This window comes from Panthera onca, chromosome A1 (assembly GCF_046562875.1).
Source record: "Panthera onca isolate mPanOnc1 chromosome A1, mPanOnc1 haplotype 2, whole genome shotgun sequence".
NCBI lineage: Eukaryota > Metazoa > Chordata > Mammalia > Carnivora > Felidae > Panthera > Panthera onca.
The window spans coordinates 98,875,146-98,897,940 of record NC_138339.1 but is presented as its reverse complement, the minus strand read 5'-3'; the positions used below and the strand labels follow the sequence as shown (position 1 = coordinate 98,897,940).

Genomic DNA, 22,795 nt, shown 5'->3' with positions numbered 1-22,795 from the left:
ATAGTTTCAGAATATTTGTGTACAACTCTATTTTGCCTAGTTTATTGTTTAAAAGAGGCAGTTAGAGAATGCCCTACACTTTTAGGTCAATAGGCTCTTAGTGCCTAGGGGAGCCCGACATGTATGCTCCAGGTTCTATCTCTAAACATCCCTGACTTAAAACAGTAAACTGCAAAATAACCAATCTTTTGCAGTGCCATGGTGTGTGGTAAAGGGAGAGAGGAGGGAAGTGTGGATCAGGAGACCTAATATCTCATCCTGCTCTGTGACCTGAAGACACTCCCAAGTTTTATTTCCTTATTTCCAAGTTAGGAGGGTTGGTTCAGAATATGTAAAGTTACTCCCACTCAAGTTCTAAAAGGCACATTAATCTATGAAGGCAGAGAAGGCTGAAAAGTAACAGGTATTTTGTTCCTACTATGTGGTAAACACTTGGCTAGGTACAAAAATAAACCTGTTGAAAGTTCTACTCTTAATGTGGAGATTTACATGGTAATATCGGGTTTGTTTATATTTTGTTACTTATGACTGACCACATTTTAAACTTTATGGTTCCCCTATAATACCCCTGCAATGTCAAATAGTGCCTAGCATTTAGTGGATATTCAGTAAATGTTTACTGAATAAATAAAATATTGGCTGAAATTCCTCCACGTCACTGATGATGTATGTTCCAGGGTAGTGTGCTTCCGTCACTGTTGCCATTTTTAAAGATTTTTGTCCCGTGTATATGAGTAAAAAGCATTGTGATAGATGGTGCATCCATGAGTCATTTCTGATTTAGTGGCCACCGCTCTAAATCATTAGATTTACTAAGTAATTAATTCATGGTCTATGAAGAGAAGGGCTTGGAATCTCTGGAATCCCAAGGCAGAGATGTTTGAGAAATCCTAATGACAGCGATGATGATAAAAACTAGTCTTTTGAGCACTCACTATGCGCTAGGTCCTTGGCATCCCATTTAACCTGAGTAACCACCAGGCGGGTACTCTCATCATTCGCAAATTAGAGATGGGGTCACTCAGGCTTAGGTAAGTGTGCATCAGAAGAATCACCTAGAGGGCTCCCTGTCCAGAGTTTCTGATGCAGTCAGTCTGCATGACCCCTGAGAGTTTGCGTTTGCAACAAGTTTTCAGGTGATGCTGATGCCTGCTCCTGGTCCTCAGACCCTTCTTTGGGAACCACCATCTTAGAGCAGCACTGTCCAACAGCAATGAAATGCAAGTCACATGTGTCGTTTTAAATTTTCTAGCAGCCACACTAAAGAAAATAAAAGGAAACAGGTGAAATTAATTGTAATACTTTATTTAATTCATTATGCCCCAAATAGTGTAATTTCAATGTGCAATCAATATAAAAATGATTAATGACTTAATTTTAAGTTCTTTTTTTCATAAGTCTCCAAATTTGGTATTTTGCACGTATAGCACATCTCATTCGATCTAGCCACATGTCTTGTTTTGTTTTGTTTTTTCAAGTTTCTATTTCAAATTCCAGTTAGTTAACACACAGTATAGTGTTAGTCTCAGGTGTACAATATAATGATTCAACACTTCTGTAAAACACCTGGTGCTCATCTCGCCAAGTGCCCTCCTTAATCCCCATAACCCATTTCCCATATCCCCCCATCCACCTCCCCTCTGGTAACCATCAGTTTGTTCTCTACAGTTATGAGTCTTTTTCTTGGTTTGCCTCTTTTTTTTTTCTTTTATTCCTGTGTTTTGTTTCTTAAATTTCACATATGAGGGGAGTCATATGGTATCTTTCTTTGTCTGACTTATTTCACTTATAATACTCTTTAGCTCTATCCATGACATTGCAAATGGCAAGATTTCATTCTTTTTTTTAAGGCTGAGTAATATTTTAGTGTGTGTGTGTGTGTGTGTGTGTGTGTGTGTGTGTGTGTGTATGTCTTCTTAATCCATTCATCAGTCAATGGACTTGGGCTACTTCCATAATTTGTGTGTTGATAGTGCTGCTATAAATATCAGGCTGCATGTATCCCTTTGAATTAGTAGTTTTGTATTCTGTGGGTAAATACCTAGTAGTGAATTTGCTGGATCCTAGACATTTTTCTAAAGAAGATATAGATATGGCCAACAGACACATGAAGAGGTACCATAACTGATCATCAGGGAAATACAAATCAAAACTACAATGAGATACCATCTCACACCTGTCAAAAGGGCTAAAATCAACGACACAAGAAACAAGGGTAAGGATGTGGAGAAGGGGGAATCTTCCTGCACTGTTGGTGGGAGTGCAAACTGGTGCAGCCACTCTCGAAAACAGTGTGAAGTTTCCTCAAGAAGTTAAAAATAGAACTACCCTATGACCCAGCAATTGCACTCGCCACATTTCAACTGCTCAGTACCCACATGTGGTTAGTAGCTGTTGTACTGAAGAACCCAGCCGCATGACTTAGTTGTCATATACTAGCATAATACATTAGAAGGTAAGGCATAATACATTATATATATATATATATATATATATATATATATATATATATATATATATATATCTTTATCTAATATCTAATAATAATCTTTATCTATATCTAATAATATATTAGAGGGAAATAACCTGCATGTCCCTTTTCCCAGCCTCAAATCACTTGAGAAATGGTTCTCTGCCCTCAGACTAGCAGGATCACAGTAGTGTAGAAACCAAGAAATATTCCCCATTAGTAAGGAGGTCATTCTTTAAGGGTACTCACATTTTGGATCCTAGGAGTTAGTACAAGCAGACTGGGAGACAAGGTTGCTCATTGGAGCCTGGGGTGATGAGAAAAACTTCAGCATCAGGATGCCATGTGGTTGATATAGGCTGCATGTTCCTTTCCAAAGGAAGAGTGCAGAAATTATACATCTCAGGTTCCCTAGGTCAAGTCGTCTCTCTAGTTTGATTTTTGCAGATTTCACCATGGCGAGGAGGGGGCAATACAGATTACCGTTTAATGATTCCTAATGTTACAGGGAGACAGTCACAGTCAGAAGTGCTTCTCCAGGAACCACCACCTCTCTGAAAATGTCAGGGAGGCAGTCATTGCCACTGGTATGCTGGCACCTTTACAAACTCACTCTTGTTTTTGTCGTTGCAGATACTATGGATTATCTGTTTGGTTCCCTGATGTCATTAAACATCTGCAGTCGAATGTGTTGCCAATCGAAAAGATAGAGAGAGAAAAATTTTCAAATTTCACTGTTAACTTGACAATAGCAAATGAGTTGCATATTGGAGCGGAATACGACAATGGCAGGTCCAGAAACTTTGAAATAACTTTCTAAATGTATTTCTCATTGGCCTTCACTGCACTAAAGCATGCACAGTTTGTTTGTTTTAGTTTGTACTTAGTCGTTTTCAAATTGAACTTAAAAACTTCCAAATGGGCTTTAAAGATACGGTACATGTATATAAGTATTTTACTTAAAACTATTTCTGAAACAGCTGCTTTACATTTATTTAGGGGAATCGACTGGTACAAAAAGAAAATTTACAGAGACCCTGGAAAGCAACAAAAATAAGTTACGGAAGAGAAGAGCGTAGAGTGTGAGAAAATAATATGGGTTATAGTGTAATTTAATCCAGAGAAGAAATGTCAAGTGTCATTTGATGCCTGTCTCCTATCCCTGAAAAAGGGGACCACTTTTCAGAACCCCTTCCTTCTCCCTATGCCAAATCAATAATTGGCATTAAATTGTATCAGGAAGACTCTCAGAGAACAGGAATCGTTTCCCAAAGTTAAGGGTTTTGAAAATATGGAATAAGTTAGCAAAGGGCATTTTTGAAGATGGAATCTGGAATGCATCTTGATAAGGGGAGAGAACTGGCTCAGGAAGGTGGCTCTGGTCCATTCTTTCAGGGAGGGAAAGATACAGACAAGGTCATTGTTTCCATCAGTCGTTGTCTGAGCCAATAATTGCCGGTATGAGCTCCTGTTGGTTAACATCATTCTTAGGAAGTTGTCCCAAATGCAGAAGTGGTAAAAGTAAAAGTAAAAATTTTAAAAAACTGAACAAGGTCCTCCAGGGCATAACTAGTTTGGAAGGAAAAGAAAGAATTCCGTAGGATGTTTACGGTCTGTATAATGAAAGGGAGAATTATGAATTAGGAGATAATTGTTTAAATTGGCAATTCCATGAGGGGCCTAATCCTTAGCCAAGCCCTGTAGGATCACCTTCACTCTCCCACATAAAATACCAGCCCAAGTCTGCACTGGTTTTTCCACCAAAACCTTAGAGTCAAGTGCTCTCTAATTGAGGGTAAAAATTTACTTCATTTATTTTTTAAAGTATTGTTACTCTGTTAAGAATGTCTAATACGTTTGTGTCTCTGACATATTTTAAATGATATTTGTTGAAGTTCTAAGCCAACTATTCAGTCATCACTAAGAAATGTTTTACATTAGCCATAGAGCAATTAGTAAGTTTAATAGTATTAAAATCCTTGTAGAACATACATATTTATTTTAGAAGATGATAGAATATTTATTTGTTTGTCCTTTAGGAAAAGTGAAATACCACCAGCTAACTCATTTTTTCCAAATAGCTTTCCTATTCAGTATCATAAAATGGCAACTCTTTTCCATGCCATGGTACTGGTATGGAATAACCTCCGGGGTGTAGACTATCATGAAACAAAGCAAAAAGTGTAGAATAACTTGTCTTGTCTGCTGGCAGTCCATATACAGAACCTGGAAGAGCACACGAGAACCTGTGCTACACTGGTTATCTCTGGGCAAAAGAACTGGGTGGCTTGGGAATGGGTGGGGAAAGACTTATTATATCCTTTTTTGATGTTTTGATCTTTGTACCTTGTGTACCCTATGTATATATTATCCACTCATAAAAAAAAAAACCTAAAAAATTGCTTCCCCTTTCTAAATTCAGTTCTATTTCAGAAAATTGATAATATTCTTACTATGCGTCATTACTTACCCTTCTTTAATGGAAAAATTTACAGTTTAGATGGTTTTACTCTAGACCCCTGGAGTAGAGGTTCATATAAGATTACTTTTTAAGATGGCGATCTGTTAGGCCACAGTGCACTTTGAGCTGATGAATGCAATCAGGCATTAAGGTGAGAACAATTTTGGAAGTACTAAAGAATATATAGATCTTAAGTCAGTCAGCTTCCTTGCCTGGGCAGCTCAGACCCTTTCTGTTCCTACTAGGAGTGGTATTTGGTATAATAACTTCTACAGTTGAACCAGCATTTTCTTCTCAGTGACTGGCTAAGTATACATTCATGGTCTCTTAATAACTTACCAAGACACATTGATGACTATCAATCTATGTCTCCTAGAGGTCCTGACCAACACGGACATCTAAGGTGTTTAAGATCATCATAACTATTAATCCTGTTCACCACCTATAATCCCCGCCCACAGCAGCACCCAGAAACATCTACAAGTTTTCAAAAATGAGCAGAGCTCTCTAGTCAGTCTGCTTGGCTCAAGGAATACCTGTTGGCTGTGAGAAGAAAAATATTCATGGAAATGAGTGTAACTTATGAGTTTCTTGAGCCTTGAGTCAATCATCCCTCACATAAATGAAGTAGAATTATTATGTCCTCTCTTCAGAATCACTGAAAATCCCTACACTAGAATGAATAAGTCTTGAGTTTTTAGCCTGGCAAACAGACTTTCATTAAAAGTGAGCATGAGAGCACATTCTCAAGTTAGAGCCTTTAATCCCAAAAGAGAGAATTTTTGAATAAAGGCATATGAGCAGGAACGAAAGGATAGGATTGAAAAATAAGGAATCAGTAGCCACAGGTAAACTCCAAACACTCTACCGTCAATAGGATACTCCACAAAATCTTATGCCAACATTGCAAAGGCTTAATGAAGTTATCTTGAATGCCATCTCTTCTGGTGGAAAATCATATTGGTGAGCAATGAGATAGCCGAAGGACAGGCTGTATGAGGAAAAGGTGGGAAAGCTAAGAGCCTAGAAAATTCAAAGGCCAGTGTCCTTTATGGAGAGTTTATAAATGGGGCATCAGATCTCTCAACCCATTTGACTTCACTTTGAACCCTGATGGACATAACCATTGATAAGAATTTTTTGTGTGTGTTGGGCAGATTTCTAGGGATCAAGTTCAAATCCGTAACTTTCAAAGATTCAGTTTTTAAGGAGTGCACCTTTAAGGATGTGACTTCAGTCAACACCTACTTCAAGAACTGCACATTTATTGACACTGTTTTTGATAACACAGGTAGGTGTGCTACTTAGCCCTGCCTAGGGCCTCTTCAAATGGCCCAGTTCTTGGCAGAAACGGGATACCCCTGTGTGGGCAGAGGCTTATGGGGAAAGTAGATGTTAAAGTGTAAAGGAATGAATTTCCTTAATCAGGTTAAGCTTACATTATTTGTCTCCCGTCAGATTTAATGCCGTTGGATTTGCTGAAGTTCAAAGTTGAAAAAAATCCTTTGAGCAATTTTGAAGAGAAGAATTAACCTGTAGTTTGTTTGTTTTGATAATCCTGGTTTCATATTCTGATGTCCACTTAAGTGATCATGCCTGAACTTCAGTTGACAGAAACGGACCACATATGGCCATGCTTAATCAGATAGCTTTTTAATGCAATCCATGAAATGGAGTCTGGAAAACTAACCAGGACAAATAGGAGGGGGAGGTGGAAACACTGATAGAGCACCTACTGTATGCTGGTTCCTACTCACTATCATTAGATGTTCATTATCTCATTTGTTGAGATGATAGTGGAAACTTGGCAAAATTAAGTAATTTGGCTGCCTTCTTAGACCTAGTAACAGTTAACGTTTGGAACCAGTTTTATCTGATTGCAAAGCTCATGCTTTCCCACTCCTACACTCTGGTCCATCTGTCCTATGAGTCCAAAATAACAGCCCCGCACTGGCGGGAGTAAAGCGCTCCGCTCTCGGCAGCCCTGCCTTCTTGGTGCTCAGACAGGAGCCAATGCTGCCCGGCTCCAGATCAGAGTGGAATCAGGTGCCTTCGGGATTTTGTAAAGAGTGCTGTCACTGTCTTCTAACCCGATCAACCTCGGAAGACCAGCTTTTTAGGCAGATCTTGATGAGCAAGGACAGCAACAGTTTTGATTCCCACTGTCTCTTAGCAGAAGCCACCCCTCTGCACCCGCTCCTTGAACAGATCCAAGTTCAAGGAAAAAAAAAAAAATTCAGCAGTGACCTTCCAACAAGGTTCCAGTAAGGAACTCTTGTTCCTTTGTATGTTCCTCCACTTTGACCTCAACGGGAGGTCCCGGGACCTCCTCCTGGGAAAGTCCCGTTCCTTTTCTTTGCCTCAGAGCCCATAAAATAGCAACGACAAGACTGATTCCTGCGCATTCTGAAACAAATTGTTTTTGTAATTGTAGTAGGGAAGCTATTAGTACTGTAATGATAGTCCTTATGTAACATGATAATTAGAACGAAGTAACATTATAAAGAAGTAAGCAAGTAACATAATTAACAATGGCCAACCATAAGAAATCAGAAAATAAGTGGATTCTTTAATTTATTCCTTTATTCAACAAACATATCCTTCATTCAGGCTACTTTGTAATGTGACGTTCTAGACCAGTCCCTGTGCTTTGGCCAGACCTTGAAGCCCTCAAGGAGTTTACAATACCATGACTCTTTCCTGAATTCTTGACAGGCTTTTTTATACTGGTGTGGAACTGTAAAGAGCTTGATAAATTGTCTTTGTGTCCACAGATTTTGAGCCATATAAATTCATTGATAGCGAATTTCACAACTGCTTGTTTTTTCACAACAAGACGGGATGCCAGATTACCTTTGATGATGACTATAGTGCCTACTGGATTTACTTTGTCAACTTCCTGGGGACACTGGCAGTGTTGCCAGGGAACATCGTGTCTGCTCTCCTGATGGACAGAATTGGGCGCTTAACGATGCTGGGTATGTGCTTGGTTTCATGTAAAATAAAGGAGCTGCCCCTGCAATCCACAGGGAGCCCGTTTCCCACTGTCCTCCCTATCCTCTTAGGGATTTGCATCCCACAGAGATGAGGAGAAATCCCTTAAGACCTTTCATTAAGACTAGAAATTATGTCTAATTACGTTTTATTTGAGCAGCTTCCATGAGTTAACAGCCTGAAAAACTAATTATGTGTGACTAATGTATATTTTTCCACTTAAGTAGCTGAGTAATTGATGATGTGCATTTCATGCTTGCTGTGTTTAGAAGGCTGTTAAAGAGGCAAACTTTTAATACAGGTGAACATACCTGTACCTGAGCTTTATGAAGTCAAGCCTACACCTTCCCCTTGGGATTCACTTTTGCTGAGAGATGTCAAAGACCCAAGGTTCTTGGTCTACTAAGATGATGAGAAACATTCCAGCCTTTTGTGTTCTTCATTGGCAGGTGGTTCTATGGTGCTTTCAGGGATCAGCTGTTTCTTCCTTTGGTTGGGCAGCAGTGAATCCATGATGGTAGGCGTGCTGTGTCTGTATAATGGATTGACAATCTCGGCCTGGAACTCTCTTGATGTGGTCACTGTGGAACTGTACCCCACAGACCGGAGGTATGTTAAAATGGGCCTCTAGGAAGAGGTGCTCTGAGCTTCATGGGACCACTGAAAAGTCATAGAATATAAGCCAAACTGTCATTTCCCAAAGGAAGTGAAAATCCAAAAATAGTATCTGGTTTATGAGGTTGTAGTTTTCACTCCTATCTCTTAAAAAGAAAATGTAGGGGAATATAGTTGCTAGTGGAAGAAATAATAAGGCAGTGAAACCGGTGAAGGGATTTAATTGTGTCTATGACTTAGTTTGGTGGCTAACAATAGGAGGAACCTTTAATGAAGCAGTGAGGGGCAGGATTTAACCCACATTTTGACCCACATTTTGAGTTGCTAATCAGTCCTGAGAGGGTCCTTACCTTCCTTTGCAAGTGTCTACATGAGCTCTGTATTAAGCAACCACGCAGAAGTCTCTAGACCATATCTTTTGACCTTCCTGGTCTGTTGGAGGGAAGCCCAGCACATTCCAGTTACAACAACAACAGCAACAACACAGATTGCTATTAGAAGAAAAGTATGCATCAGACCCAAAGTGGAGACAAAAAGACTACACCTTTATCAGAGAAGGGGCTAAAAGGTAGAGTTTGGGGGTAGAGCTATAGCAGTTGAAAAACTGAAAGAATAGAAACCCTGTTTTTCCATTTGACATGAGCAAAGACAAATGGCCTCTGCCTTTTTTAATTTCATGTATACTTTGTCACCACAGAAGCCCTTTCTGCTGGAGGATAGGGTCAGTAGTCTCTGGACTCCAAAGTGGAGAAGGGATTTTTCTAGGACTATGCAGACATTTGGGGTAAGAATTTTCAACTGATCCCGAGTCCCTCCTTTTGTTTACTGGCCCCAATGGGGTACATTCTCTGCCTGTCCAGACTCTCTAGCTTAGATTTCTTCTTCATGAACATCTATCACTGAGTGTATAGAACACTAGCGGAAGTATATACCCATCTCCTGAAGAACATCTCAAACTCTCATGGATGTCTAATCAAATATTATTCTAAGTAACCTCCTATTGAATATTTAGTCTCTGAAAGGAACCACGTACTCCACATAAAGCATCTCCTTCATTCATTCAACAAACATTGATTCTCGTTTGTGAGTGAGCTCCTGGGGCAAATGCCAAAGGCCTTAGGATGAGGGTGCTGCCAAAAGAGAGAGAGAGAGATTAGGACTCATTAAGACTCTGCAGTATTAATTGAGTATTCTTTTATCAACCCTTCATCTTGCAAACAGGGCCCAGAGGTAGATTAAACTATACATTTAAAATAACACCCTGGGGTGCCTGGGTGGCTCAGTCAGTTGAGCATCTGACTCTTGATTTCGGCTCAAGTCATGATCCAGGGTCGTGGGATCAAACCCCACATTGGAGTCCACACTGGGCATAGAGCCTGCTTGGGATCTCTCTCCCTCCCTCTCCCTCTCCCTCTCCCTCTCCCTCTCCCTCTCCCTCTCCCTCTCCCCCAAGTGTGTGCTCACACTCTCACTCTCTCTCTCTCAAAATAAAATAAAATTAACCCCTTAATGTTAAAGCAAGGCTATGGCATTGTCAGATGCCTTTTTGTTATGCATTTAAGAGTTTGATACTCTTTTAGATGACTCAGGTGCTAATCCATCTACCATAAGGGATGGTACTCCTCTATGGCAAAATCTGGCTTCAAGAAAACCCATGAATTTGGCAGATCCCCCCCATGAGAAACATAGGCCAGCTCTAATTCTGTTGTTGAAAATGTTAAACATCAACTAAAGCAAGAACAGAAACATGCACAAATTTTATTAGGAGACACGCCCGTGTAAGAGAGAACAGAGAGGGAAGTGAAGTCTGGGAGAGTTGCCCCGAAGCCTGAGCCCCAGCAAAGGACCGAGGAAGGATATTTGGGTGGACTGCCCTAGACCTCCAGCAGTCTCAGGAAGGTTTGGCAAGGCTGTTGAAGGGGGCAGGGGGGGACGCCAGCTTCCAACAAGTCCTGTGTGTCCCGAGAACCAGCCTGCAGTAGCACTCCGGACATGCTCAGTTATTGGAACAGCAGAACGTGGGGATGGATTTGAGAGCACAGCAGCTGGGGCAGCAACTTGGATGTCCGAAAGGTGTGTTTACACCTCAGCCACACCTTTGCTGGAGGACACTCTCCAGCTCTTATACAGATGTAATTAGATACTGTGCAGCAAGTCAGTGTGTTCAGTGATCGAGAGATAACTGGCCCTCCAGCACTGCCAGGGCCCTGGTGAAGGAGCTAGTACTCCCAACTCTGTTTCCAGCTAAAACTGTCTCTTCCATCTCTGCCCATCTCTGTTCCTCTGGGTCACACAAAGAGGTCTCCATGGCTCTCTGGCTCATCTGTCATAGGAAAACGCCAACAGTTTTGCATGCAAGCATCCTATGGCCTCTTCTCCCCAAGAAGGCAGAAGAGTACATCTTGACAAGAATTCTGACTAGAGCCTATGATATTTCATATTGGAACATAAGCACTGCCAATTCCCTGCCCAGTTTCTAGAATCTGCCCTTCATGATCACAATAGGACGCTCTGATTCCAGGTCCCAAGCTCAAAAAGTAACTTTTGAAGCCATTTAACAGTGATTCCCTATCAAAATCCCAGTCCAAATGATTCTATCTGGGGAACATAATGGAAGGTATAGTCTAAGTGCTATATGGCACTTACTTAACACTTGAAAACCACATTTGTCAAGCACATGGTGGCTTTTCTTTTAATGTTCTATACCTTTGGCTTTTCCTAGGGGTTATGTTTGCCTTTACTGTGAAACACCAATGAGGACAGGACACCACCCTTTACAGTGTACTTTTCCCTCTGTGCACAGTCCACCCCCCAGTATGCAGGGAGCTCTGGAACCCCTCATAAGCAGCTGCTCTGTTCCTTCATTTCCTGTGATAAAAATTGGTAATTCTTCACATTTCACTCTCTCTTATGCAGTAAGGGGGCCCATCTCTTCTAAATCTGCATGGTCCAGCTAGTGCTTCATTCCTTCTCATTCTGATTTGCCCTCTTTTCTTCCTCTTTTATTGAGTTTGTGTTTTTCGTAAGTTACCCAAATTATTTCCCAAAGAGGCAAGGAAATTAAAAATCGGAATTAGACACACTTACAAAAAATAGCACTTTTTTGTGCCTAAAACATGAAACAGGAAGTACCTACAAGCACTTTTTGTTAAGAAGACCTCTGTTTTTCCCCTCTGCATGCCACATTTTACTTCTGAACACCAGGTATGGGGGGCTTTCTTAATTTTCTACAATTCATAGCAAACAACCGCTATATGTCCTACGACTTAACTCAATTCTGACAGCATCTATCTGGAAATAGCCTCAGATCCTACAGGCTAGGGTCTCAGTTCCCACAAGACTGCCCCCATTTCAGACGCCAAACACAAGTCAGGTTATCACCTGCACTTCTGACCTACTGGCTATAAATTGGAGTTCTCACAACCCCTTCCTTGGGTTTGAGAATTTGAATGGCTCGCAGAACTGAAGGGAACATTTACTTACATTTACCAATTTTATAAAAAGATGCAATTCAGGAAGAGCCAGATGGAAAAGATGCATAGGGCGGGGTATGAGGGAAGGGCCCGGAAGCTTCTGCTTCTCCAGCTGCCACGACCCTCCCAGTTCTTCCAGTGTTGACCAACTTGGAATGTCAGCATCTTGTGGTTCAGGATTTTTATAGAGCCTAATCTCTAGCCCACCCCTTCCCAGTTCCAACCCTCTAATCACTTGCTCTTTCTAGATCAGCCCCATCTGGTCGCTTTCTAGGGGCCCCACCCTAAGTCACCTCCTTAGCATAATAAGCTCAGGCATGATGAGAGGGCTGCATTATGAATAACCGAAGGCATGCCTGTCACTCAAGTTTTAGCAGCTAGAAACCTGGACAGAGACCCCCATATATTTCTTAGACCACACCTTCCTCCTGTGTAAGTGTCACTATGATTCTTCTATTTTTAAAACCTCAGCATCAAAAGTAAACATGACGTAATGATTGCAGTCTTAAACAGATACTTGATGACATTTCAGCTTTCCCCTCAGGTTAGAAAGATAATGGACAGTAACGGTGCATAATACAATCAGGGGCAGAGAAAGGAGTGGAAGGACCCTCACAAAGACACAGACTTGTAGAAAACTCTGGGCTGGTAGTGCATCCCCATTGAGTCATTTTAGTGGAGTCTGTGTAAGATCCAGTTTGTTGATGGAGATGTGAGGGGATCCATTTTTTGAAATAGAAGCTTAGGGAAACATTTTAGTATATTCATTCTGTGACACTCTCTGACACCAAATATATGGTGTCTTTTCCAACACCAGCCAGTTCTCCAATCTTGACACCACGTGGAGTTAGCATCAGATCCTACAAGTTAAAGGGCTCAGTGTCATGAGACTGCCCCTATTTCAGATGCCAGCTGCAAATGGGGTGCCCAGGCAACTCACACTTCTGCCCGGCCAACTACAAATTGATGAATTTCCACAACCCTGAACACATTTGATACTTTACTATATAAAGTACTTGGGTGAGGTAAGGAAGAGTCCCAAGTGCAGGAGCCTCTGTTCCCATGGAATTAGTTAACTTACACCACCCGGCTTCCATGTGAATGCTTTCACCAGTCTGGAAGCTCTCTGGATTTATAGAGGTTTCATTATGGAGGCATGACTGATTAAATCATTGGTCATTGGTGACTTAATTTCATCTTCAGCTCCTCCCTTACCTAGAAGTTTGGGGTGGGGTGGGGGGCTAAATTTTTCAACTGTCTATTCATATGGTTGGTTATTTCCAGAGACCAGCCCCCATCCAGAAGCTATCTAGGAACCCCTTAAAATAAAGCAGAGATGACCTGTAGCTTTCTGTTATTATGTGGAAAAACTGAGATTTTATTGTTTTTATTTTTTTTAATGTCTAGTCATTTTTTGAGAGGCAAGAAGGGACAGAGCGTGGGCAGGGGAGGGGTAGAGAGAGAGAGGGAGACACAGAATCTGAAGCAGGCTCCAGGCTCTGAGCTGTCAACACAGAGCCCGACACAGAGTTCGAACCTACAAACAAGATCATGATCTGAGCTGAAGTCAGATGCTTCACTGACTGAGCCACCCAGGTGCCCTGAATGTTGAGATTTTAAAGACTGATACAACTCAATGTTACCCAGAGTAGGTGAGGGTGGAATTAGTGCTCAGAGACTGTTATGGGAATTCTAAAACCAGGCACAACATTTTTAGAGGGAGGAATTTTTTCCTATAGGTGAGGTGTTGTTTCCTCTGACTGCTCTCAAGACTTCGTCTTGGTGTGGACTTCTTTGGGTTACCATGTTTGAGGTTCATGCAGCTTCTTGAATCTGTAGGTTTGTGTCTCTTGGCAAATTTGTCAGGTTTTCAGCCATTATATATTTGAATATGTTTTCTCTTCTTCTGCCTAAACTCCAGTGACATAAATATAAGATCTTTTGTTACAGTCCCACAGGTCCTTGATGCTCAGGTGATTTGTTTTTAGTCTATTTGCTCTGTTTTTCTGATTGGATACTTTCCAGTGTTTTCTCTTCCAGTTCACTGATTCTTTCCGCTGACTCCTCCATTCTGCTGTGGAACCCAATCACTAGGCATTTTTTTTCTATTTGTCATGATGTTTCCTATATTCTTTATTTTTCAAGTGTGTTGATAATTGTTCAGTGGAGCATTATCATCATGACTGCTTTAAAATCTTTATCAGATAATGCTAATATCTGTCATCTCAGTATTGGCATCTCTTAATTATCTTTCCTCATTTTGTTTGAGATCTTCCCAATTGTTCTTAGGATGACTGATATTCAGTTGAAAGCAGTCATTTTCATGTTTTCTTATACTTTAAATCTCTTGCAACCCATTAATTTCTAGAACTCTCTGGGAGGAGAGAAGGGTATGCTACCTCATTATTGCCAGGTGAAGGTAGATGTCCAATGTCCCCACTCAGCCTCTATTAACAAACAACCAAGAGGGGGTGTCCTCGTTACTGCTGTCCCCCAGTGGGAGTCCAGTCTCCCCTCATGATCATGATACCATGGAGGGGAAGAAGGGAGAAGGGAAGGAGCTCATTACTGGCCAGCAAGAGTCCCAGTTCTCTACTTAGCCTTCCCTGATACCACTTCAGAGGCAATATCGAGGCACCTCATCACCGTTTTGTGAAGGTGGAAGGGTCTCTCCTTGGCATTTGCTTGTATGCCTGGCAGTTAGGGCAACAATTTTCCTGGTATTCGTTTGGAAAAGAAAGAGTATTATCTAAACATATTCTACCTTTCTAGGCTGCTCCTCGTTGGGCACGAGAGAGCAGAGTTTGTTGAGGCTTTTAAAATAATCTGTAGGTAGTGGTATTTCCACACCGCCATGTTCTTTGGTTCCGAGTCTGAGACCAATGCAGCAAAAATGAATAAATAAATAGAAATAAATTTTTATAATGCAGGGTACTCACACCTCTCAAGTTCCCTAGCTACTCTGCTTTTTCCTTCTGTCTTTCAGTCTTATGTTTGCTTTATAGTAGCCAGTATTTTTTAGCTGTAGTTAGTGGGAATACTCATGAAAGTATGACTATTCCATCTCCATATGAATTTTAATATTATTCATTTACTCAACTACTTTCTTTTTTGAGTGCCTGTGATACAACACTGAACACACTATTTGGGGTCAACTCCCACAGAGCTTATGTAAAAGTGAACATCAGGTACAGTAGAGTCAGGTCAGAGTTGTTGTGAGGCAAGTAGACGGTGTTGTGAAAGCAGAGAAGAGGTCTTCCTGTCACTTCCTGAGAAGTGACATCTGAGCTAAGACCTGAAATATAGTAAGTGACAGCCAGGCAAAGAGATAGAAAAAGAACATTGCAGACGACACACAAAATACTATCTGAAAAGTTCTGGAAGCAAAAGTTAACAGAAGTAGGTAAGTAACAGATCATGAAGGATCTTATAAATTGCATTATCCTGTGGGTGATGGGGAGCCCTTGAAGTGTTTTGGGAAGAGGGACAAGATCAGACAAGAGCTAGAGAGTTTACTCCAGTGGCCAGAAAGGCAGCAGGAGGACTGGTTAGGACACTGAAAATAGTGATGTGAACTAGAAAATGTGGGTAGAAAAGGAGAGAAATCAATATTCAACATGTTCACAGAAACTTAGAGATACAATAAACAAAATTTCGTGGTGGGTTAGATGGTGGGATGTGGAAAGAGGTTGTCAAAGATGATTCCAATTTCTGCCTGTGCAGTCGAGTGGATGGTGACGGGCATTTTGAGATTGGGACACAGAAGGGAGAATAGGTTTGGGCTGGCATCGGGAAGATAATGAGCACCATTTTGGATATGTTGGGTTTTCGTGTCAACCTGACATTGTCTGATAGGCATTTGAATTACTATGTTTGGATGCCAGAAAGACACCTGAGCTGGGGATAGAGTGTTCTTTCACTAATTCGTTAAACAGATGGTTTTGGAATATGTATCACGTGGCAGGAATTATTCTGGTTCTTGAGATACGGCAGTGAACAAAACAGACCAAAACCCCTGGCTTGATGGAGCTTATATTCTAGTTGGGGAAAGACAGTCAAGAAACAATTAGATAAGCAAAGTAGATATATCAAATGGTCCTAAGTAGAAGGAAAATAAAGTTACATTACGGCATAGAGGGCACTGGGGCCAGGGGATGACTATTAATACGATGGTCTAAGAATATGCGACTATAAAAAAATGACATTTAAGCAAAGATGCAGGAAGATACTTCAAAGAGAACATTCACAGCAGAGGCAACAGTGAGTGCAAAGGTCCAAGGGTGTAAGTGCGAGACCACTAGCAGGAAAGGTAAAGAAGCTTTTTACCCTGGAGCAGCATAAGCAAGGTGGACTGCAAGAGGCAGTAGGTCAGAGTGGACACAAAAGGCTTTGGTCTTCATGCTGAGAGACATGAAAATCCATTGGAGGATTTTGAGCAGAGTAGTGACATGATCTCAAGGATGTTTTCAAGGAGAACTGGCCTTTGTGTTTAAAATACATTATAAAGGATCTGAGGTGGAATCAAAGAGACCAATTGGGAGTGCACTGCAATTATTGTGGCAAGATGCAATAGTGCCAGTGGACAGGGTAAGAACTGGTTAGATTCCAGGGGCACCTGGGTGACTTAGTCGGTTAAACATCCAACTTCAGCTCAGGTCACGATCTCACAGTTTGTGAGTTCGAGCCCTGCACCAGCCTTTGTGCTGACATCTCAGAGCCTGGAGCCTGCTTCGGATTCTGTGTCTGTCTCTCTCTGCCCTTCTCTGTCTGCCTCTCTCTTTCTCTCTCTCTCTCAAAAATAAACATTAAAAAAATTAAAAAAATAAAAAGAAGTTGGTTGGATTCTGAAAATATGTTGCAGACCAGAGGCATTACTGAAAGTTTGGATGGTGAGGTATGGGAATGAGTTGTTGGGGGAAAAGATACTCAGAATGACTTCCAGGCTTTTGATTAGAGCCACTGAAAGCCTGGAATTGCCTTTGTTTACATAGGAAAGATTGTGTGAGGGGAAGGTTAAGGAGAAAGAATCAGGAGCTCAGTTTTGTTCATGTTAGGTTTGAGATGCTATTAAATATCCAAGTGGAGACGTCGGCTAGGCAGTTCCATGTATGAGGCCAGAGTTCAGGGGAGAGGACTAGGTGGGAGGTAAAAAGGTGAGTCCTTACAGTGTATAGATGAAATTTAAAGTCATGATGTCAGATGACACCACCAAAGGACGACTTGTAGATAGAGAAGAGGGGAATTCTGAGAACTCAGGCCAGAGACATGAGAGAATCCAAAGGTCAAGCTGATAAGGAGAAGTCAGGAAGGGAGATGGAGACTGAGTGAGTGAGGTAAAAGGAAAAGACATTAGGTAGGTCCTGGGAGCCAAGTGAAGAAAATGGTTCCAGAGGAGGGAGTGATCAGGTATGATAGATGCTGGTCATGGACCAAATAGATTAGGGAATTTGTTACTAGAATTGGAGTTATGGCAGCTACTAAATTACTGGCATGGAGGTGAAGATCGGGGCCTCCTCACCTGTATCAAGGCAAAAGCCCAGTAGCCAGACTCCCATCCACAGCAACAGGTGATCCTGAGGCAGCCCCAGGTTTGACACAATCTTGAGGTTTAGCTGACTTCTGTACCCCAGACAGGGCTGAATCTGCAGGTGGGAGATAAATGGCCCCACCTGTAAAGACGGGAGGACCTTAGGGACAATCAACACGTGTACACATGTGCATGTTTGAAGACAACCAACCATCCCTTTGTTCTTCTGCACTCTTGTGGCATAACTCTCCTGGCAGTTGGGCTGGTGACCATATGTGGAGATCAGGCAGTAGGGTTAGAAAGGCTGGGGGCAGGGGAGCGGGGAGCAGTAGTTCAAGTCAAAGGAAACAAAAAACAGAGGCCTACAGGAGAATAATGTGTCTGAGAAGGCAAAGGGTCTAGTCCCGTGGTAAACCCATCAGGGTAAGGAGATCCAGAGTTACCATAGCAGGTAACGGCATAGGCAGCAAGTTTAGTGTACCCGGCTAGGAGACAAGGAAGGGTTCAACAGGCCAGAAACTCGGGCCAGGAGAGTAGACGACAAAAAAAAAAAAAAAACCCAGCCTGTCAACAAGTGGTCAGAGTAATTAGGAGGCATCGTCATCTGCAAAAATGAGGCCTGACACTGAGGAAGGGCTTTGTAAGTCAGAAATCTCTGTAAACTCTACACTTAGCACAACAGGACAATACTAGCTTGCAGCTGACCCTCAGTAATGTTCATTGGAGCTGCCTCTTGCCCAAGGCCAGAACTAGCCCAGGTGGAGGTGGGGTGGCAGAACTACAGTGAAATTTGGGGGAGGGAGGTGCCTCTCTGTTCATGCACTCAGCTGTGACCAACCACCTCCACTCGATCCTCTACCTTCATCCCAACTCTAGAGTAACAGCTGGGGATCCTTGTCGAGGCCAGCTGCACAGTGCCCCTTAGGACCTACCACAGTGACTGGGACTCTGTGGTCCGTGTGGTGCACTTCTTCTTCCAACTCTGAATTTCTGAATTCTGACGCATGGCCTTGAGAAGCAGAGAGCAGTACTTGCAGTTCTGCTGGGATCGATGGGGGGTTGGGACAATAGAAAAAGCAAGTAGTTCTAGCTTGACAGACAGATAGTGAGGCTGGGAAGACAGGATAGCTTTGAGAAGCATTACCAGGGAAGAAACGAAGAGCAGAGCAAAATGATAGATCTTTGAAGTTTGAGCATTATTGAATATACAAGTCATTGTATGGTATTTGGACAATTTCTAATCATCCCTATACAACATCAGCCTCTGTCCTGTGTCAGAAATAAGCAGGGAGCCTATTATATGTACTGTAAACAATGGGCAACTGATGTGAGACTCTTCTAACAGATGGGAAATATGACTACAACAGTGTACCAGAAAAAGAACAGATTTTCCCAGCTTGTCAGAAATCTAAACGGGAGCCCACCCACTGAACCACATTGGTCCAGGGGAGCTTCCTTTTTTCCATCATCTCTCCACACCGAGGTGCTGCCACCATCTAAATCATCTCAGTCTTCCTTGGACTGGGAGATGCCAACACAAGACATGTTCCATTTACTGGGTTCAGTCAAGGCTGGTTGGAGTCCCGCCCTCTCTCTTATAACTATGAAAAAAATAGTAACTTTTCCCTCATCTCTTTGAATCTTCAAAGAGTAAACAATATGTAATGATAGGTTGACCTTGATTGATCGAGTGTTCATTAATCCCATTCTTTTCTTCCCTTCTTTTTCTCCCCTCCTTGGTCAAGGTTTAAAACCCCCCTGAAAATCCTAAACATAGCCCACCTGATGTAAGAGGATCAGCTGCCTCATTTTCGTTCTCAGTTCCGGCCTTCCCTGTCATTCTGGGTCCAGGCGTGACTTCCTGCTGCCACACTGTGGGTGTGGCAAAGCTCCACTGCTGACGCTTCCTGTGTCCTTATGGCCCAGTGGCCATATTTACCCCTTCTCCATGGAGCTCAGGGCAAGGAAGTCCCGCTTTGTTATGTGATGAAACCAAAGCTGTCCCTGCTTGGCCTCCACACAGAATCCCTCAGCCCAGCAGGCCTGTCTCGTGGGTATTCACCCAGCAGCATGCTCCTCGGCCTTTCTCTGGCCACTGGCCTCCTTCTTCCTCCCCCCTTACACATGCAGTTTCAGACATGACCTCAGAAAGCATTTGAAAGTAAACCCTGATTGATTCCACCTGCTATTCCCTGCTTGTCCTGGTCAGCTGCTGCTGTCACCCAACACTGTGGGATGGTCCTTTTCCTCCATGAGCTGAAACCAAGGCATCTGCCCAGCATTAACCAAACTAAGCCCCTCCCCTGAGGGCTGTTACTGTTTAGGCAGAGAAGTTCCCCATTCGGTCTCCATGCTCTATCCTGAAGGTCTTTAATCCTGGATCTTTTACTGACCAGCTGTGCGACCTCAACGAGACCACTCAGCATAACTGTGCCTTATTTGTTTGAGATACAAAATGAGGACATTCTACATCTGTGGCTCTGAAGATAAAGACCATACTGATTTTTTTTTTTTGAAGATTTTGAGATGAAGTATTCTTTCATTCAACTATCGTTTCTAACCAATCTACACTCCATCTGTGTCCGTTCACCGTGCCTTATTATTCTTTGTAGGCCTTTTCATTGTATTATACATGTTTATATTTTATGTGACCTGAGTCTTTTTGGCCATTCAGCCAATGTCAGACCCTTTCTGTCTCCGGCAGTTAGAAGTGGAGTGTGAGGGGGTGGGAAGTACGCTTCACCCACCACCTCCTCCCCAGGTAGTCTGTTATGATGGCAACAAATCCTAGCAAATGTGCATATGGGCACAGAAACAGTCATGCAGCCTGTTCTGGACTCCGGGGAAGTCCATCTCTCTGCCCTTGGGTACTGAACAAGCCTTACACGCAAGGGCTATGGGAACATCAAGATATGCTGATGGCGGGGCCATCAGACTTAGAGCTGGTCAGGACTTTAAGTCTCAGGGTGCAGGGCCAGTGGCTCTAGAATCTGGGGTCTCAGCTAACGGTACCATTCCACCAGTTTTAGGTGGCTGGGCTTACAGGATACTTGTTCATCCATGGTGCTGAGGGCAGAACTTTCTTTCCAGTCAACTGCATATCAACCACTCATATCACCAATGAGAAATTGTCTCTTTGTTCATTAACAGACTTTTCTTCTGCACATTTCTAAAATGATGTGTAAAGCCCTAAATAACTTTCTCTAGCCTGTTGATTCCTGATTAACATGTTTCAAATTCTAGAGTATAGAGCAATTTCTCTTTATACTGAAGTACTTTTAAAGCAAGTTACCACCCTGATCATACGATGTTAAGGTGGATGTTTGTTTACTATCTGTTACCCACTAGAATGTGAGCTCCTTCAGGGATGGACTTTGTTTTCCTTACTTATTAGCATAGCTCTAGGTGAATGGGAAGAAGGGAAGTGAAGGGGGTGCTTTTGAAAATTCAGCCGGTTGGAGCGCCTGGGTGACTCCATTGGTTAAACGTCAGGCTCTTAATTTCAGCTCAGGCCATGATCTCAAGGTTTGTGAGATAGTCCCCCATGAGGGGCTCTGTGCTGAGCATGGAGCCTGCTTGGGATTCTCTCTATCCCTCTCTCTCTCTGCCCCTCCCCATTTGCGTGCATGCACGCAATCTCTCTCAATCTCTCTCTGAGTAAACAAACCTTAAAAAAAAATTAAAATCCAGCTGTTACGGGCTGTGGGTTTCCTGCCCATGTGGGATCTAGCACCGCCAAGCCCCATCTAGGTGAGCTGCTTAGACCTGTTGTAAGGGAGGTAGTGCTCCTCTTCCCTTTCCACCTCTGCTGTCAGAGCCTGTGACCTCCCAGTCCTTCAGCTGCCAGCTCCCCCTTGCCCACACCCTGCCTACTGGAAACCCTCCTCCTCTTCTCTTCCCCTTCCTCCACCAACAGCGCCAAGGATGCCTGGTGCTGCCAGAAAATACAAGGTAACTTAGATCAGTCCTTTAGCCTTTCTGGGGCTTGGTTTCTTCACCTGAAAAATGGAGGTGAGTCAGGCTCTGTGCTGAGGATTTAGGTCATCTATTTAACCTTATGTAATCCTCACTCCAAGCTTACAAGGTAAGGAGTCTTACTCCATTTTCTGATTAGGAAAATGATGCACAAAGAGGGCAAGTAACTTGCCCTGGGTCCCTGGGGCTCAAACCCAGCTGTGTGACCCTGCAGTGCTGCTCCCAGGACAGACATACCTACGTCTCTCCCAGCAGGTTTTGGTCTGGGGGGGGGGGGGGGGGAACCTCTGAGAACTGGCTTCCTTTTTTTTTTTAATGTTTTATTGTTTATTTATTTTTGAGAGAGAGAAAGCAAGCAGGGCAGGGGCAGAGAGAGAGGGAGACACAGAAGAATTGGAAGCATGCTCCAGGCTCCGAGCTGTCAGCACAGAGCCCGATGCAGCACTGGAACCCAGGGTCCACTGCGAGATCATGACCTGAGCCGAAGTTGGTTGGATGTTAAATGGAGTGAGCCACCCAACCACCCCTGGGAATTGGCTTCTAAGAAGCTCACCTGGTAACTGGGAAATACAGTCATTTTCAGGAATCCTGGCCTTAGATGAACTCTGAATTCCCTCCCAGTGCTGTCTTTCACTCCATTACTATCCATCCTGGCCCAGGCACTCACCTAGTAGCTTCATCAGATACAGGGTGACTCACAAAGACTCCCATTATTGCCCAACTGTGAATATTTGCATATCAACAGCACAAGCTGTAGGAAGACCCTTGATGGCGGTGGGGATGGGAGGGCTTCTTTGGGCCCAGGGATTCCTCTTGGCTCACAAACCATAGGTAAGTCCTTCTCCACTTGTATGTGACTAAGGCAAGGCCTGCTTGCAGTGCTACAGGATGCCATCCTCCCAGGTTAGGGAGGACACACAAAGACCATACACACACACACCCACGACTTACCTGGATGAGACACACTTTCTCTTTGTTGAAGATCAGAAAGTAATTGAATTCAGCCTTTTCTGATTTTAGAATGTGAAATTAGGGTTATTTCCTCTATACAAGCAAAGATTATAGTCTGGCATCAGTAAACATGGCCTGACCAATGCCCATTAGAATGCCCTTCACAGAAATCTACTTCCAACATATTTTTAAGATGTGGGGAAATTCCTTCGTTCTTTCCACAAGTATCCTAGAGGGGTTAAGCAATGAATGAATGGAAAGACTCCACAGTCCTGCCCCAAAGATCAGGCTGAATCCAGACACAGAACTTTGAGATTGGTACAACCCAG

At 42.8% G+C, this 22,795-nt stretch overlaps 1 protein-coding gene and 1 long non-coding RNA gene across 2 annotated transcripts in view; one reads left to right on the top strand and one right to left on the bottom strand.

The window, feature by feature from the left end:
* The window catches only part of SV2C (synaptic vesicle glycoprotein 2C), a 221,133-nt gene that overhangs the window by 191,412 nt on the left and 6,926 nt on the right, over nucleotides 1-22,795 (top strand). Inside the window, exons 9-12 of the mRNA XM_060637781.3 lie at nucleotides 3,104-3,262; nucleotides 6,089-6,222; nucleotides 7,706-7,909; nucleotides 8,375-8,534. Coding sequence (XP_060493764.3) covers nucleotides 3,104-3,262; nucleotides 6,089-6,222; nucleotides 7,706-7,909; nucleotides 8,375-8,534 — 657 coding nt within the window. The remainder of the gene's footprint in view (nucleotides 1-3,103; nucleotides 3,263-6,088; nucleotides 6,223-7,705; nucleotides 7,910-8,374; nucleotides 8,535-22,795) is intronic.
* LOC132682412 (uncharacterized) lies at nucleotides 450-22,157 on the bottom strand. The gene is made up of 4 exons (XR_013556368.2): nucleotides 22,069-22,157; nucleotides 17,532-17,655; nucleotides 2,720-2,839; nucleotides 450-1,260 (listed from the first exon to the last, which is right to left on the bottom strand). It is a non-coding gene; the product is annotated as an uncharacterized LOC132682412 (long non-coding RNA).